General features: G+C 43.3%; 1 protein-coding gene across 2 annotated transcripts in view; it reads right to left on the bottom strand.

Moving 5' to 3' along the window:
- Positions 1-1140: 1140 nt before the first annotated feature.
- Positions 1141-20052, bottom strand: part of ATRIP (ATR interacting protein) — a 48914-nt gene continuing 30002 nt past the window's right edge. For both annotated transcript variants that reach the window (XM_085850795.1, XM_085850794.1), the window contains exons 9-13: positions 13764-13906; positions 13058-13161; positions 9778-9870; positions 9161-9455; positions 1141-1499 (exon numbers count right to left, since the gene is read on the bottom strand). In XM_085850795.1, coding sequence (XP_085706921.1) covers positions 1399-1499; positions 9161-9455; positions 9778-9870; positions 13058-13161; positions 13764-13906 — 736 coding nt within the window. In that variant the 3' untranslated portion in view covers positions 1141-1398. The remainder of the gene's footprint in view (positions 1500-9160; positions 9456-9777; positions 9871-13057; positions 13162-13763; positions 13907-20052) is intronic.

Genomic DNA, 20052 nt, shown 5'->3' on the forward strand with positions numbered 1-20052 from the left:
CTTAATTATGGTGAAGATCCGAATCTGGATCCGGATCTGAGAATTTCTAAAGCGATTCTTTACCATTGAGAGATCGGGCCAAAAATGATATATAGCACAATATCTCAGAAGGTCACGGATGGATTCACACAAAACTTGGAGAACAGGTTGGGAGTGCCATTAGGAAGAATTGATTCAATTTTGGTGAAGATCCGAATCCAGATATAGATACGAGAGTTATTTAATTTTTAACTGATTCTTCACCATTGAGAGATGGGGCCAAAAACGATATTGCATGATATCTCAAAATGTTGTGGACGGATGTGGATGAAACTTGGATTCGTTGGTTAGGTAACAAGAACAAGCAGATTCAATTTTGGTTCAGGTCCGGATTCAGATCCGGCCTATCAGTGGGATACAAACCTTAAACTGATCAGCCTGGCGGAGTTATGTGCTCTACCGAGTGCCATTCCGTTTCGCCAGGTTGTCGCTCTACGAGCGATTTTTCATTTTCTTGTTTGTTTGTTTGTCCGGGTGACATCTCAACCATCCTTTGAGCGAGGAAGCTGAAATTTGGGGACAAATTGAAGATGTGCTTTGGCAACAACGGTATTTTTTTGTTTTTTTATTAATCAATTAATCGATTAATTACTTAATTAATTCATTATTTCTTTTCTTTCTCATCTGAGCAATATGTTGGGCACACTTAGAGCTTGGAAACTGATATTTGGACAAGACACTGAACAAGTGATTTGGCTATGAAGGGTATTTTTGATTGATTAATCAATGGACCAATAAATTCTTCATTCTGTTTTTTAATTAACGACTTAACTTTCAAAGTTACAGATTCGGATGAAACGGTGGTGGTTTAGGTACACTATTAGGCAATTGGGAAATTGCGCAATTAATCACTGAATCAATCAATTATTGCACACCGCTCACTCCTAATTCTGTCTCCATATTTTGCACGGCGGCTCGCGCGCTGAAGGATTTATTTATTTATTTGGCATGGGGGGTGGTGGACTTTGAATGTATCGCTACTTGTTTAATTATTTGTATAATAAGAGTCAATTTTTTTTGAAAGCTTTTTGAAAGCTCAATAGTCAATGTGACAAAGGATGGAATGTTCTTGCAGACGGGAAGTACAATCACAAATGTAAATTTTGTTGAAAAAAACATTTATTTCAAAAACAAATATCACAGTATTTTATCAGCAGCATATAACATTTTTAACAGCATAGACCTTTTTTTCAGAAGAAACATGAAGTGAAATCCACAGATACAAAAGTGTGAAGGACAGAGCTCATTTGGAGGAATCATTGAACCGAGCAAGACCTGCGCTTGTGAAAGATGGGAAAGCAGTGTCTGAGAAGATTGATGGAAATGATGAAAAATTCAGACAAGTGTTCAACTTTAAGGCTATCCAATGTCCATTTCTGTTTCAACCTCTTGATCTCTGTCGCATTCTTCATCCTCCTCTCCTCCTTTCATCCAGAAACTGAAGAACTCAAACATAATTTCTACACAGACAAACAGGGAATTCACCTTGTAAAGATGGATTTTTACAATTTATATCCATACATACATACATATATCTATACATACATCTTGTATATAATCTGCGCCGGTCTGTCTGTCCGTCCGTCCGTTTGGGGAGGGGCTTCTCAGTTCAGGGTGGAGCTTCCCACATTCAGGGAGGGGCTTCAAAATCGAATCACCGCCATTTTGTTTGCTCCATGGAGCCTCTTTTGTAAGGCTTGCACTTTCCTTCACTGTCTTAACTCTAATTCTTTATCTTAACTCTAATTCGATATCTAATTTCATTCTTTTTGAAGTCGCTAAGATGGTGAAAGTTTCAGATACAAAAAAACAGGAAGAATATTAACGTTTTTAGACAAAAATGCATTTTAAGTGAAATCAAGGCCTGCAAAATAAAGTCAATTCAAACTCTCTCACGGCGATATGTTAACTTTAATTCACCTTCTGATTTCATTTCTTGTAGTCGTAAAGATGGTTCACGTTTCAGTTTCAGCGAAAAGGGCGAACATTGGCGTTTATACACAACAATTCATTCTAATAGCCATTTTTAACGTATCTGATCAGATGCGATGTGGGGACGGGGAGTGATTATTATTGTTACTTTTTAATCATAGTTACCTTTTGAAGAAACAAAGGTATATTTTGATTTCAACTCGTGCAAAGAAAACAAAGTAATGCTTGTCAGCGATCGCAGCAGCGGTCGATTATACACCGCCCACAACACTTTTTCCCAGGGACTTTTCCATTTGAGCTCTATTCTTTCTACAGTCGTCACAATAAAATGTTTCATTCTTTGGACGTAGTCACAATGAGACGTTGCAAGTCTTCGGTACTCTTGGATCCCAGAGTCACACAAGCATAAAGCTCCTGTGTGGAGTAGGATGACATCGACATGATGACGTCACACATCTTAAGCATAATAAAAGTAAAGTATTATTTAAAACAATCAATCACATTGTATTTGTTATTTTATGGCCCACCAGGATAGCTCAGACTCTTAAAGGATTGCACATTCGGTTTTGCGCTACCTTTCCAGGGTTGGAATCCCAACCCAGCTATAAATTACCACACTGGCGTTTGGCATGTAGGGCGAGACATAAATCGGAGGGACGTTGAACCCGAGGACATGCCGCGTTGCATTTGGAACTGCCATTTCCAAAATGAATAAAAGAATGAGGGAACAGAATGAAACGACTGATGAACGTCATCATAGACTTGCACAGGATGCTGAGAAACGAAGACTTTGTCTGGTAACACGTGCTCAGCAAACATATACAAACAGCAGCTGCAATGAATCGGATGAAGTATCTGATAATATTGTCCAAGAGCATAGTTGCAGTCCTATGACCTCACCATGTGTGTACTCTTCTGTGAAACATTTCACAAATTAATCAACAGGAAAGGGGATAGATTTACACTTTGTTGCTCCAAGAGGAAAGTCCAATTACCTCCACTATTTGCCGCACCTGCTCAACTGCATCGACTTTATCAAAGTAATGATGGAAAATATCGCAACTTCCGAGACTATGTCCGACATTGCGATTCAGCTTTGCTCCAAACACAGCCATTTCAGATTTCTGGGATTTATATACAAACTGTATTTCACATGTGTATGGACAAGTATTCACACATGATGTATTCACATGTTACGTGAGGTAAATAAATTGTGTACATCAAACATCATTTCTGGTTATGATGAATTACCAGTACCCATTTTAGAAGACTATGTGCAGCATCAAACTCAAGATGTCCAAATGTCATACATTTCTATGCCCATTGTTTCACCACGGGTGACCCACTAGTGTATATTAAAAAGCAGGCGGGTCTGTCAGTCTGTCTGTCTGTCCCCAAACTACTCCCTCAGTTTTGGGGCTCGACCCGTCAAACCTTCTGTGGAACGTTTTGGGGTCCCAGCGGATGTGCTAAAGTGGGTGGGAGGTTTCATAAACACCTCAACACAACTATGATTTTGACTTTCACGCAGTACAAAGCCACTCCCAATCCAGAAGCAAACACAATCACGAGTTTGGCAGAAACATTCGCTGGTTTGATAATATCTCAGTACCATTGTGATTTTGATTTTTTTATTCTCTCTGCCACACACACACACACACACACACACACACACACACACACACACACACACACACACACACACACACACACACACACACACACACACACACACACACACACACACACACACACACACACACACACACACACACACGATGTTTTGTTTTGAAAAGTTTCTTCAACCATTTCGCAGAGTGCTTGGTGAAGCTACTTGGCACGCACTCTCGAGTTTCAATGGCGATACCACGGTTTGTAACCGGTTAGGAAGGCAAAATAAATTACATGATTACAATGAGTAAAAAAACGTTTGCAGTTGTTTCAAAGCAATGAATCGCCACATCACGGCACGATAGCCAAGAGGAACACACGCTCACTATAAGCTGTCTAGCCTATGTTTGAATCCCGACCGAGCTATAAACTGTCATCCCGGTGTTTCACAGGCAGGGTGATTTAACAATGTGTGTGCCGTCTCTTGTATGGACCATTAAACTAGACGTCACGTCTGCTGGAATCCCCCCCCCTCTTCTCCCACCTCCCCTCTTCTCCCACTCCTCCACCTGCTCCCCCACCCCTCCCCCTCTGTTAAGGACTGACGGTTTAGTTTTCAATTTAAAACTGCTTCCACATAGGGTGCATGTACGATTCAGATTCGGAGTGAGCCAACCAGAAGGGTGCAAATGTTTCTACATGTGCGAGCACGCATGCAGGTAGGCCTTTGCCAGATAGAGAGCATGGGTTTTAAATGCTCCCACCCTGTTTTATATAGAACCCGGCAGTTAAAAAGAAAATGTTGCTGTTTAGGCACATTTTATCATCCTTCCTCTCACCTCACGATGACTTCCCTTCCCTGCCTCTCACACTGCTTTCCCCTCCCCTTGTGCTGCCTTCCCTTCCCTTCTCACATCACATTCTCTTCCCCTCACACTGCCTTTCCTTCTCTTGCCCTCACCCTGCATTCCCTCCACTCCCCTCATGCTTAACTCCTCTCAAACCCCCTACCCTCTCCACCCCTTTGGGTCATCTCCCGGCGGTCACCGGGTACTGTATTTACGTGCTGTTTTAATGTACCCCATTTAATTAAATTATGTACTTACCCCCCCCCCCCCAACCCCTTCTCCACAAGTCCCACGACCAAACACAAGTTGAGAACACCTATCCTCATGCTTACCTCCTCCCAAACCCCCTCCTCCTTGCTCCCAATCCCCCCTCCTGCTTTCTCCCGCCCTCCCTCCTCCTCGTGTGGTGACATTTGGTGAGGCGTTGCTCTCCCCACCCCCCACCCTCCTTCCTTCACTCCATCCTCTATACTCCCTCACTTTCTTCACCCCCCACCTCTTGCGAAATATATATATATATATATATATACATACATATATACATATATACACATATATATATATATATATATATATACATATATACATATATACATATATACATATATACATATATATATATATATATATATATATATATATATATATATATATATATATATATATATATATATATATATATACATATATACATATATATATATATACATATATATATATATATATATACATATATATATATATATATACATATATATATATATATATACATATATATGTATATATGTATATATATATATGTATATATATATATATATATGTATATATATATATATATATATATATATATATATATATATATATATATGTATATATGTATATATGTATATATTGTTGCGGTTCTCAGAACCACATGCATCCAACATACAGTGGTCCCAAGACAGTTATTCCATTAATATACGTGTAGACAGTCCCTTTCCTTTTGTCCAGCAAGACAACGGAGGCGTGCGTTGCGAGGATCTCATAGCTCGGTTTGCTTACATCATTTTTCCATTTCATTTCTAACTACATTCCTACTCTTCTTTTCTGATTATTCCTGAGGTAAATCTGAACCACGTGCGTAATGGCGGATCCACGCGCACTGTACGGAATGTGCTCGAAGGCAGACCTGTGCGCCGCTCACGACACTTTATCGTACAGAGCAGGGCAAAAATGGACACATCTTACTGTCTGTGCATGGGTTCGCCATAACATCGTACCTTCGGTCCTCGCTGGCGGCTGCGGATGTTCCCCATGGACGGTGAACATCTTCTCGCCTCTACGACCAGCGAAGCAGCGATCGGGCAGAGGCATGTTGTACAGTGTGGGCCGTGTGGCGCATCACGGAGCAGGCACAGTGACCAGCGCTGGTCGGTGGTGCCCGAGCGGGCGTGCGGGACCAACGCCGCCCTCGGCCGGTCATTGGGGCACGGCCCGGGGATTCTTGCAAGGCAATTCATGACGCGGAGTTTGGTGTGGGCGATTCATATCATGTCATGGGGTCGGAGCGAGACAATTCCAGTGTGGAGTCATCTTGCCAGAAATGGAATGTTGCAGTTTCCGGCCATCGCGGCGCATGGGGTCGGGGACAATCAGAGCGCCCGATTCGGGTGACGACACATCGCTTCGGGGTGGCCCCCGACCCGTGCCGCAGGGCCGATTAAGTTCCAAGCGGAGCCTTCGATCTCTCTCTGCCCTGCCTCACCGCCCGCTCAAGCTGGACTTCATCATCGCTTCAACTCCGCCCTCCTGTCATCATCGCCACGACTCCGCCCCCACGTCTCTGAGTCCACCCACCCACCTGGTCCCGCCTACCACTCCGTCCACGTGCTCTCGACTCCGCCTTCTTCACCTACGTCCCTCCTTCACGCCGACGGTCGCATCTCGACGCTAACTGCACGAAGTAAAGCCCCACGAAGCGAGAGACGGTGCGCCAGCTGCCAGGAAGGTACCGCACCACGGAGCATCCGCCAAACGTACTGGTGGCGCGTTCGGGCAAGCGTGCAAAGGTACCGAGAGACCATAGCCTCAACTCTTTTGCTTTCTCGCTTCAATTCCTCTTCATCGGGTTTATGAGTCTGTGTGCATGCGTGCGTGTGTCCTGGCGCCTGTCCACATAAGTAAGACTGCAGAAGATTATTATTATCATTATTAGTTATTATTATTTTGCGTTAAGTCTGCTCTGTGTCCCCTTTTGTAAGTTGCTTGTAAATTGCCGCACCTCACGCTCTTTCTTTCCCTGCACAACACACCCCAATAAACCTATTCTTTGTACTACATACCTTTTCTCGCCCCATTGTAAATAACTTATTATTAGAAATGTTTCCAGCTCGTTCTCGTCTTTTCTTGCATTGATCCAGCATGGTCCGAATCTTAGCTTTGCCAGGACTTTATTCGCAACGATCTGTTCCTCTTAGCCGGTACGTCCTTGGCAGTGTCGCTCGGTTGCATCCGATCTGGTAAAGTGATCCGGTTCAGAGAAGGCGTATTGAGGGCGCGTTCCTCGGTAATTAAATCACATGATTAATTAGGTAACCTGGTTAACCTATAGACGGGAGGACGCTAGGTCACGCGGTTGAGTTATTGGCGTCCACGGTCGGTTAAGCGACCCGCCGCGTCACGGAATTATCCATGTGCGATGGCCTACAATTCCGGGGAGTCTGGTGGGAGCAGAGATAGCTTTCCCCCCTCGTGGTCTTCTCACTCGACCCCCGGCCTGCAGCAATATATATATATATATATATATATATATATATATATATATACATATACATATATACATATATATATATATATACATATACATATATATATATATATATATATATATATATATATATATATATACATATATATATATATACATATATATATACATATATATATATATATATACATATATATATATATATATACATATATATATATATATATATATATATACATATATATATATATATATATATACATATATATATATATATACATATATATATTTATATATATATATATATATATATATATATAAATATATATACATATACATATATAGATATATATATATATATATATATATGTATATATACATACATATACATATACATATACATACATACATACATATACATATACACATACACACCCATGCAGAGTTGACCACAATCATCTTTCCTGCATGCAGAGTCAACCACAATCATATTTGAGGCTTGTCTCAAGATTAATCTCTGCTGGTGTGGAGACCAAAAATCCAAACGGTGCACACTCCACGACTGATTCTGATGAAGAGGCATCACCTGCCATTTATGAATCTGCTTGGATCAATTATCAGCTCATTACAAACCAGCCATACACTGTAGCACAAAACAAAGTAGAAAGAGCAATCAGACGTTTCAAACCTTCACTAGGACTTGTTTTGTGTGGTATATTTTGTGTGACAAATAAATGGAAGGATGTACTCACTGAAAGGTCGTTGATTGCAAATGAAAGGTCTAAATGGTCGAGTTGTAAATGTGTAAAGATCAAAGGTCTGAAAGGTTAAAGGTCAAAAGGTCGGAAAATGTCTCAAGGCCCAAAATGGTCTCAAGAGTCTTAAGAGGTTGAAGGTGTCTAAAGAGTGTAATTTAAGGTCTAAAAGGTCAGAATTGTCGGAAGGGGTCTAAAGGGTCTTAAAACATCTAAAGGGTCTTAAAAGATCAAAAGGGTCTAAACGTCAAAGGGGCCTCCAGGGCATTAAAAATGTCTGAAAGGGGTGATGATCTAAAGGTCTAAAGAGTAAAAGGGAGTCTCTGGGTTTCACAGGTTCTAAAGGGTCTTAGATTTCAAAGGGTTCTTAAGGGTGTAACGGGGGGGGGGGGTCTATAGGGTCAAAAGGGTCTCTAGGGTTTTATGGTTTGAAGGGTCTTAGGGGTCTAATGGGCTGTTAAAGTTTCTTATAGGTATTAAAGGGCCATGGGATCTAAAGCGTCGGGACCGGTCTTAGGGGTCTAAATCCGGACCTCCAAAACCTAATCTGCTTGCTCTTGTCAGCAACCCAACTCATCCAGCAAGTAGTGGCAGAGCCGCACCCGCAGAAAACAATGTAGCCAAGCAGCCACATGCTACACACGAGTATATAAATCCACCAGGTTTCATCCGAATCCATCCACAACTTTTTTAGATATCATCCAACATGTTATTTTTGGCCCCATCTCTCAATAGTGACGAATCACATAAAAAAAAATTCTGTTTTCTGGATCGTCACCAAAATCTAATCATTTCGTCCTTGTCACATACCCAACCTGTCCTCCAAATTTTGTTTGAATCTGTCCACAATTTTTTGAGATATCCTGTTCACAGACAGACAGGCAGGCAGAGGTACAAACATTACCTCTCTCCAACTTCAGTGGCAGAGGCAATAAAACCAAATGAGTGAGGGTGCAAGAAAAATTTACCCATTCAACAACCGAGCTGACCCAGCATGACAAGGTGCAGTGCTTTAAATTACTAATCACATATGTCCATGTCCATGCTGCAGGGGGGAGTACAAGCCTCACAAATGGTTATCTCCTTACTCCTAATACAAGTGCGTCTGGTTCTCAGCTTCACTAAAACACCATGATTTTTCCACAAATTAGTGTCAATCATTCAATAAAAATAAAATGAAACACGATCGGTGTTTTACAAGATGCTGCCGGTTCAACAAACTTCCAGACCTTCGCTGTGGCTTCGTGCTGCACGTCCTGGTTGACTGGTCAGCACCTGTCGTGCATCACGTAGCCCCTGGCACAGCTCATGTTGGGCCTCCACCAAGTGCTCTGCCAATTGTGGATCTCTTTGGGCAAAGCAATGCAACGTCTGCAGGGCATTCCGTCCCACCCGAAATGCAGCATTCCTCGTCTGCTCGCTTTCTACTTGCACAGATTTCACTGGCTCAAGAGACAGTGGAGGTGTGGTAGTGAGTAGCCACGTGGAGCAGCCATGCAGAATGAAGACTAAAGTCTTCACCAACTGAGAGTAGAGAGCATAGAAAGTGAGGACATTTACTTTAATAGGGATGGAGAGTGACAACATATTCATGATGCAAATTAATTAATTAATTAACAGGCAACTAAATAAATAAATGAAGCAAAACAAAACAATGAAACAGCACATTTCTCTCCCAGAAATAATCTCTGACACTTTATAATCGAAAAAGTATGCATCCTGGTGCGTTGACGAGCAAATGAAAACCTGGTTTGGAATTTCATAAATATTTGGAAAACATCTTCGCCATACTTTGTAATGTGGAAGAATCCTTTGGTGTGTGCAGAGTTAATCATAGAATCCGAACCTCATGGGAGCAACGGCAGGAATGACCAATGAGGGACGATGCCGCATCAAAGTTATGCGGGTCTATTGACAGAGCGTGGACCAAAGCAATGACCTGGGGTTGAGAAGATGAAGAGTCGGAGTAACAGAAATTGGGAAATAAAAACATGAAAAACAGACTGGCTTTGTAAGGCATCAACAATTCCTCGCCTGGCATTCTTGATGTAAATAAAGAAAAGATCTGTGAGCAAATAAATAAAACCGGAGGTGTGTTCCGTTAGCAAATAGCTTGCTCTCGCTCGCCAAGCTGCTTGCTCGATTCAAAGCGCTCAATCAAGTACTCCAACGGAACGTAGCGCTTGACACCGCTTAACAACATGGCGCCCCCCCCAATGTAAACAATGCTATCGTGGTACTCGAGCAAATTCTGTCCGGGTCATCGTTTTTACACGATTCCCTTTCAACAACTTCCCTAAACGAGCTAAACGTGTTCGCAGCAACTACAGAGTACAAGGCAGAGGGAAAGAAAGATAAATAAATGGGGGATCAGAAGGAGAAGCTTGTTTGAGAGGGGTTTGCACGTTTGTAGATCTTGAAGAATTATGATGAAAGTAGAAGTAAAAATTAAAGTATTAAATGAACGTTTCAATAATATTATGAGTATACAGGGTGTTCCAAAAAGACCTGGACAACATTGGTTGTTAATATATTTAGTACCACAAATGATACGACAATACCCTTTGTTTTGTATGATACTAACAGGGATACCCAGTGTTGCCGGGCAACGTCGGGTCCCTCTTCCCATCCCACCCCCTGAGGGACGAATTCATCGATACGGCTGAAAGAAGTGATGGTATAGATGTTTATCCGCGTCGCCATATTATGAATCTGGGCTGTGTTCAGATTCAAGTTTCTTGTGGAGCCCATCCACTCACAGACACAAAATCAATTCATAAAGTTTTCAATATTTTCAGGTCTGATGGTTTAATGTAACAGAAAATGGTGACTCCAAAGGAGAAAGCTCAGTGCGTCGAATGGTTCAGAGACGAGATCTGACACACACGTTAAGCAAAATTTCCATACGAGGTATGGAAGGAATCCACCATCGCAGACTAGAATCAGAGAGTGGTCCAAGAGTTTTAAGGAGACCGGAAGTTGTCAGAAACAGAAAAGTACCGGTTGATCAAGCACAAGTGCAGCAGATGTTGAACGTGCGTGTGAATCATTTCAACAAAGTCCCAGAAAATCAAACCGACGTGCATACAGAGAACTGGGACTACCAACCACAACTGTACATGGGATTTTGCAATAAAAGAATGAACCTTTATGCCTCTAAGGTGCAGATTCTGCACGAACTCAAACCAAACGATCGATGCAAAAGCCATGTGCTTGCCTTGGAAATGCTCAGTCAGGTAGAGGATGATGAAGATTACCTGAAAAAGGTCATGTTCACAAACGAAGCTTGCTTTCATACATCAAGGAAGGTCGTCCGGCACAATTTGAGGATCTGGGGCTCTGAAAACCCACACGTGGTCATGTAACACGTACGTGACAGTCCAAAGGTTAATGTGTGGTGTGGTTAATGTGTGGTGTGGCCTTCTCCATGACTGATTGGTGGGTCCATTTTTCTTTGCGGAGGATACAGTGACTACAACAATTTACATCAACATGTTGGAAGGATTCACCTTCCCACAGATTGAAGACCTGCAACCAGATATCATTTTTCAACAGGACAGCGCCCCCCCCCCCCTCATTGGGCCTTAGTCGTTCAAGTCGTCCTGAATGAAAAATTTACAGGTCGTGGGGTTGGCCAAGACGGATTAACCGCCTAGCTCCCACGATCACCAGACATAACCCCCCTTAAATTTTTTTCTGTGGGGGTTTGTCAAAGATGTCTTCGACATCAAGGTGGTAAACATGCAGGATCTTCGTTCTCGGATCACAGCTGCATGCACAATGGTGGACGCAAGCATGCTGAGCTGAACATGACAAGAACTCGTGTACCACCTTGATGTCCTGGAGCTCACATTGAAGTGTATTGATGGTGTGAACAAAACTTTATGAGTTTGTGTGTCATATAAACCTGAGGGTATGTTGTATCATTTGTGGTTCTAAACATATTAACAAACAAAGTTGTCCGGGTCTTTTTGGAACACACTGTACAGAAGAGGGGTATGCCTCTGAACATTTCATTGGTTGTAGTATTTTTTTGAATCCGACTACGGCGGTCATTTTTGCGAACACAACGAAGCATCTCTCTGAAATCGATTGTTCTGCTTGCCCAGTGGTTAGGCGAGCGGCTTGCAATGCGGTCCACACAAAATGGATGACGTGGAAAGTGACAGAAAGACACTTGATAACGGAACAAACCCCAGTTCTTGATACGTTGATCGCTTGCCACGTGGCTAGGCAAGTTGCTTAATAACGGAACACACCCATGCTTTAGGCTGAGCATATTTCCCATCTTCGACATTCTCCAGAACCAAGTCCACAGGCCAGTGTGAAAACCACCTGAATCTGAAGTGCCGTGGAATATAACTCCCAAACCTGAACTGTCAGAGCTTTTTCCAATATTAGTTGGTGGCAGCCGAATCCAATGTCTGTCCTGTGCTCCTGTGTTCCTGAACAAATTGTTCCTGTGCTCGAATACCTTAAACATCGTTTTTGAACAACAATACCTCAACATTCTGCAACAAATCCTTACCCTTACCAAGGCCTGGAAAGTGTTCCTTCAGAATTATTTCCTTTCTCATTCAGATGGGTGGAACAATTTCTTAATGGAGTAACATAACAATATTCCCAGCACACGAGATCACCAACGAAAGCATGATGGCGGATATAAGCAAAGGCCCCAAAATGGCACTCTTAGAGTTTAAATGACCTGTTGACACTGAACAGAAACAAAACAAAACTAAACTGGCATTAAATCAAATTAATTAAATGCTGTTCAGTTGCATTTCCATGTCGCTGTTTATCCCAGTGTGTGCATTATGCTACAAAATGCAAAATATGAAATCAACATACAAGTCAATGAATGACAACCTATGGTATGTATTTACTGTAGATTGTTGTTTCATTCACTGAAATTTTTAAATGCAAAAAACAGAATTCAATTCCAGCACAGCTTTTGTAAATCCATGCAATGAAACACCTGCCTCACACCTGAGTTATGTAATGTAAAAATGGACATTGCAATGCACAGCTCCTGGGGCGACTGGAAGAGAAACCCGATTGTCTACATGACTATTCCAATGTTCCTGCCCACCATGTAGTCAAGCAGCCTGATCACCGTTTACAAATACCTGTGTTTGTAGGTGGAGCCAGGTGCGAATTTGCTTTGGACTGCATGATGGAATTAAATGCAGAGTCTGGCTATGTCTGTATAGCTGCCAAAGAAGGCACGCATCTGCAACAATGTACAAACACAAACTAGGATGAAAGAGTTCAATGAAAATGAGAAAGGTTGCAAAAAAAAAACCAAAAAACAAAAAAACGAGGGAAGGCCCACAGAACACAGGTGCAGATGGAGGAGGGAGAGGCCAGAGAAATGGGATGGAGAGGGAGAAATGGGATGGAGAGGGAGAAATGGGATGGAGAGGGAGAAATGGGATGGAGAGGGAGAAATGGAATGGAGAGGGAGAAATGGAATGGAGAGGGAGAAATGGAATGGAGAGGGAGGGAGGGGAGGCGGGGAGAGAGGGGGGAGGTGGGGGGGGGGGCGGGAGGGAGTGGGGACGGAGGGGGGGCCCGGAGAGAGCGGGGCGGAGGGGAGGCCTGGAGAGAGTGGGGGCGGAGGGGAGGCCAGGAGAGAGCGGGGCAGGAGGGTGACTCACACAATGTGGGGGAGGAGGGGTGACTTGCTCACCACAGGGACAGAGGGGTGATAGTTGTGGTAGGTTAGGTTATAAAAAGGAAGTGAGAAAAAAAGAAAGAAAAAATGAAAGAAAAAAAAAAAAGGACAGACAACGATGTTAAATTTTGTATCCTGATGACAAAAGTGTCAGGTACCAGAACGTGAACACAGGTGCGTTGTTGTCAAGCAACGAGATGCCATCTCAGCAAGCATATGTGTTGCCGCAGCAACAATATCTGGGTGTGAGTGAGAGTCCAAACACCGTGAAAACAACGACGATTCCAGCAGGAACTCAAGGCTGGGGAGCGGAGGGGGGGGGGGGGAAATCATGAATAATAATATTTATCATCAGTGATTGATGCATCTTCTCGATTTATAAACATGTTTTGGAAAATTATTAGAAATGTTCAATTTATATGACTGAACTGGAAATGATCATTTGAGTTAATGAATGTGTAAACATTTATACAATGACAAATACAAGGGTGAAGGACATATGCAAGAAAGAGAGACAGAGACAGAGACAGAGACAGAGACAGAGACAGAGACAGAGACAGAGACAGAGACAGAGACAGAGAGATAGACAGAGAGAGAGATAGACAGAGAGAGAGAGAGACAGAGAGAGACAGAGAGAGACAGAGAGAGACAGAGACAGAGACAGAGACAGAGACAGAGACAGAGACAGAGACAGAGACAGAGACAGAGACAGAGACAGAGACAGAGACAGAGACAGAGACAGAGAGAGAGACAGAGACAGAGACAGAGACAGAGACAGAGAGAGAGACAGAGACAGAGACAGAGACAGAGACAGAGACAGAGACAGAGACAGAGAGAGAGAGAGAGAGAGAGAGAGAGAGAGAGAGAGAGAGAGAGAGAGAGAGAGAGAGAGAGAGAGAGAGAGAGAGAGAGAGAGAGACAGAGACAGAGAGGGAGAGAGACAGAGACAGAGACAGAGACAGACAGAGATAATAAAAGGTGAAATGAAAAGAAGCAAATGGTAATGTTTGACCTGAGAATATTTAAATTAGTGTGATACAGTTCCTCGAACATTGAACCCGAAACCCTAAATTAAAATATGGAAAAACCGACATTATGGAGTCACAGAATCTGCCAGCAATAAAACTCACCACAAAACAGATCAGGGCTCGAGATACATTTCGTTTTTGTCTTTACAAAGAGGCAAATAAACGAAACTATTGTGTGTATAAAACATTCCAAGATGGGTGCAAACACCATGTAGGAATCATTGCGATAACCCTGTGAGTTGATCCCGTTCTTTGCAGGTTATAATGTTCACAAACATTTCACTTACTATCATCAAAATAAATTCCGAAAAGTTTTGTTTTGAATTGTCCTGAAATTTGCCCTACACCCTCCGTCCTGGACCAGGTAATGACTACATTTCTATCCAATCTCTCTTGTTCCTCTTTTGCCCTTCTTGGCTCTTCTGATCACTTTATTGTCGATGCCCAGATCTCTGGCTATTGTAAGGGAGAAACCTCATCGATGCAATGCAGAATATGGCTGTTCACACAGGCCAACAGTCAGGGACCTCAAATCTGCCCTTTCGTAAAAGGAATGATCCACCATATCCACAGCACCTGTTATCGATTCTGAATGGGAACACTTTCACAAAATCCGAGAGTTTTGTCTTATGAACCGGTTTATCGCATCCCACCTATGGCTCTCCTATCAATCACCTCGGCCATGGTTACACTGAATCCTGTAGAGAGGTGGTTGCGGCAGAGCAGCTTGCTTTCTCAACATGGAAATCTAACCAGACTGTGGGAAACTTTCGTTCATTGTTTACGACTCACAACAAGTGTGTATTCCTTCCGAGTCACTTTCTACCTTGAGGGAAGTCAGCAGACATCAGGGTCTTAAAGTTGAGTTCTCAAACTCATGTCATTCCTCAAGGACACGGTGACACCGTGTAATGTGTGTCTCCAATCTGTGCTTCTCCTCAACCCGATCATTAAAATCTACAAATAGCACACCAAGCAGAATGGCTGAACTGAAGAGCAAAATCGGTGCTTGCCTTTAAAGCACGTGTCCCAATTTGGACAAGGAAATGACACACAATGGACTTCTCTTTTTGAAGGTCATCTTCGAATCTTTAACATTTTGTAGTGATGGATATCAGATAAAACGGCCACTGAGGAAGTTGGGTGCTCTCATTAATGCAAAGCCTCACCTGTGAAACAACAGGATAACAGTTTGCAGTCAACTTGGGAATTGAAACACCGAGAAGACAGGTCAGAGGAAAATACACGCAACCTATCCTGTCAGCCTGACGCTCCTCCAGCCTGCATTTATAATGATGGATCAACTGAAATGGCTACAATGCTCATATTAACCAGTAACCACCATAACTCGACACACAAATGAGAAAAAAAACACAAACAAACAACTTTTATGATATAACAAGGATGGATGTTCTCACAGACAGCCCCGAGCCACACTTTTAAAATGGGATGTGTACATTTTAGGTTTAAATAAACAAACAATAGGCTGTGGAGATGGAAGCGTATAAAAATACATAAATAGCTCCAGGTGGTATGCAGGTAACAGTGAGAATAAGGAGCTGCAGAGTTTTTTTTATACCATCTATACCATCACCCACCTGAATGTGGGTTTTTCTCTTTTTGTATACATAGTCGAGGCTCGTGGAAGAGCTGGTACACTGAACGGATCAAGAGGTAAGACAAAAGCAGGACACAAAACACACATCCATGGGGTGGGCAAGGTGAACGCAGAAAGAAACTCCAAGGATGGAAAACTGGAAAATTGGAAGGAGGGGGTTACGAGGGAAGAAAAGATCATGGTTTTGGAGTGGGAACAATCTGAGATGGTGGTGAATAGCTGTCTTGAAGACCTGGAGGGAAGAATGAAATTGAAGAAGATGTGGAAGTTGTTTCCACAGGTGGAGAAAAGACGAGCAAATGAGTGGAAGCGAGCAGTGATTCTGATTTAAGTAGCTTCATCAGAAGGGGGTTGATGGTGAACTCTGCGTGCTCTGCAGAAACCTGGAAGGGGGGGGGGGATGGGGGAGACAAACCAAAGAAAGAGCAGAGGGTGCAAGACCAGAAAAGAAGTGGTAGAAGACAGGAAGACCATTGACCTGTCTGTGATGGTGAAGTGATAGGCCCATAGGCTCGGCTTCATCACGGGAGATTCCAATAATCTTCAAGGCCTTGGTTTTCACAGCACCAAGGTGAGGAAGATGAGAGGCAGGGAAGCCGGCCCAGAGGGGAGATCAGTCGCGGCTCCATCAAGCTGCGGATTGTTTTGAGGATCGGAGTTCAGGTGTGCCAAGGAAGGACTTTGTACAAAAGAGGATACACAGTTGGCAACTGGCTTTGGAAACCAACTTTGAAATGTGGTTTGCTCATGAAAGATAATGGCTGACAGTGAAACTCAAGAGTTTGAATGACTGAACTTCCTCAAGAAGATTATTAAGAAAGTAGATTTGGGGGGGGGGAGAGGGAGGGGCAGAGAGAAATGATGAGAGTGTGAGATTTGTCAGGATTGAAAGATATATTCCAAGTGTTTGACCATCTTGTGATTTTGTCAAGGTCAGAAGAGAGGGAAGAGGCTGCAGCCTACCAGTCTGAAAGGATGAGGGATGAGGGATGTCACCGCACAGGGAGGAGTCATCAGCAAAGAGATAAAGAGGATTTTCCAATCAAGAGAGATCATTGATGAAGATCAGGAATTGAACCGGGTCCAGAACACTGCATTGGGGCACTTTAGCCTCGACAGGGAGAGGAGATGAAATAATTCCGTTGAGTGTCACATGTTGACTATGAGAGTGGAGGAAGTCAGTATGCCATGAGTGGAGTTGGCCTTGGATGCCATAGGCAGAGAGTTTGGAGAGCAAGGCAGGATGCCAGACTGTATCAAAAGCATGAGAAATGTTCAGAAAGACGGCCCTGATCTCATGTCTGACATGGAGGGCTTCCATCCATTGTTGGTGAGTAGAAGCAGCATATCCAAGGTTTCATATCAATTGTGATGATGGATTCCATGACCTTGCTGATGATTAAAAGTAAGCCGATAGGTCTGTAGTTGATGGGAGCTCTAAAACCATATTGATTCTCAGGATAGACATTGTCAGCCAGCTTTTGTCGTCTGCTGAGCATGACTCAGGCCATGACTTACCCTGATACACACATGGCAATGAAATGCCTCTGTAACTGTTACAGTCAGATTTATCCCCTTCATTCCTGCACAGGATGAATGTTTGGGCATCCTTCCACTCTTGGGGGAACTCTCCAGCTTTCCAACATTAAAGTACAACTTGGTGTAGTATGCAAAGTAGACCGGTTCCTCAATGTTTATGAAGCTCACCAGGGATCCCATCTATGCCTCTGGCTTTTGCACACGAGAGGGCAACAACAGCTGATCAGACCTATTCAAAGGATGGTAACACATCAAGATCAAATTTTGTTTGATGCTGAAAGCAGTCAAGAGCCTCTTTGTTGACGTTAGTTTCACATGAAAAGAGTTTGAGGTAATGCTCGGTGATCCAACTCTGCATTACATCTTCAACAGATGTTAAAGGCTCTCTCGAAAAGCTACAGTAGTGATGGGAGCAGTGGACTTTTGTTGGACTACTTGTTACTTGGAGGAGTGGGAGCCACTGGGATTATTTGTTTCCTGGGTCAAAAACTAAGATCCAGGCTTTCAGTGGCATCTTGGATGCTGCCATTTTGTCTGTACCTGTTTGTGGTTAGGATGTTGATGTCACGGAGAGATTCACTTACCTTGACAGTGATATAAATGTCTCCGCTGGCTGCGAGCCAGAGTTCAATAGATATCTGAGTCAGGCTTGGGGAGTTATGGATCATGGGACTTCTTCTTCTTGTGTATGGCAGCTTGGCTGCCGGGTAGCTATACTTTTGTTGGGGCACGACTATGCCGCCGATGCTGTGCCCCTATAACAGTACACCGGTACTCATTTTGCCGACCTCAAAAGGATGACAGGCTGAGTCAACCCCACCTGGTGTTAATACAGCAGCTGACGGGGCATGAACTCAGGACCCTAATATTCCAAGGCAGCCTCCCTAACCACCAAGTCAACACCTGGCTATGATCATGGAGTGTGGCACTATCAGTACCTATGTAGGAGGATGAAAGTCCGAGTCCTGAAGTCCTTAGTGCTTCAAGTTTTGCTCTGCGGGTGCGTGACATGGAAACTGACCAAGGATTTGAGACGGAGACTTAACTCCTCTGGTACCATGTTTCTTCGGAGAATCCTTGGATATCGTTGGGTTAGACTTTGTGTCTAACAAGCAGTTGCTGAGAGACACTCGGATGAGATTTGTCACCTGTATAGTCTGAGCATCAGCTGCGGCTGTATGGACATGTGGCTCGTTTTCCTGACGCTGATCCTGCTCACCAGATTCTCTCAGCGATGGAGTCTCATGAGTGGAGGAGGCAAATGGGCCGACCACGCGCCTCGTGGTTGCAGCAGGTTGATCAGCATCTCAAGGAGACGGGGATGGGCCAAGCATCTGCCTGGGGGATGGCCAGACGGAGGCTCCTGGAGTACCGGCGGAAAGTGGATGCAGCAACGCGCTGTTCTGGCACATGTGACCATACCTCACCTGACTTGATTCTTTGAGACCACTGAACAAACCTCCACTGTTATTCTAATCTGCACACTGTTGTATGCGTCCACATAAATGGTCCCAGTACTGTTGTTTACACCGTCTGCTTTCAATCGACCAGCGTGACAGGCATGCCTGAAATGCTATTTGTTGTTTTCATTTCCGTCAGATCTGTACTCGATCAGAACTTGTGTTTTCTTTTCTATCAGGGGGAGCAGAGTTGAGGCACTTTCTCTGAACCAGTCTCTCACTTCTTCGTCATCCTATAATCTCCCCAAAGTACTCACATTCTTTCAGACCCCCACCCCTGGTTCCTCTCCCAACTTCTCAGCTGAATGCTCACCTCCATTCCTTCCCACCTCTATTCTCTGTCTGTCGTCTTATGCCCCTCCCCCCAGTCTTTTAAGAGTTCCACCCATCACCTCATGCATTTGTCATACCCATGTCTGATCTTTTACATTCTCGGTGACCCCCTTCCCTCCTCTTTCCTTCCTGCACCGAATTCACTCATGCACAATGTTATTTTTCTTCCTGTTCCATCTTCATCATCTGTCATTTATGGAACATACTACCTTGTCATGCAATTCATCTGCAAGCTCAGACTGATGTTTACAGAAACGGTGTATTTGGGGGGGGGGAGATGGGTGCGATAGTCTGACATGTCTGTATCGATAACTGATCAGCATGAAAGTTGGTGCACAACAAATACAATTTCTCTGGCAAACACTTCATGTTCAGAAATTTGGTTGCACAACACTGCTAGCCAGAAGAAAGAAGAACCACATCATTCTGGTTTGACTGCACCATTCACAGAATAACACATGCAGTTAAA

Source organism: Eptatretus burgeri, chromosome 13, assembly GCF_056783735.1.
Source record: "Eptatretus burgeri isolate ZD-2024b chromosome 13, Ebu_testis_v1, whole genome shotgun sequence".
NCBI lineage: Eukaryota > Metazoa > Chordata > Myxini > Myxiniformes > Myxinidae > Eptatretus > Eptatretus burgeri.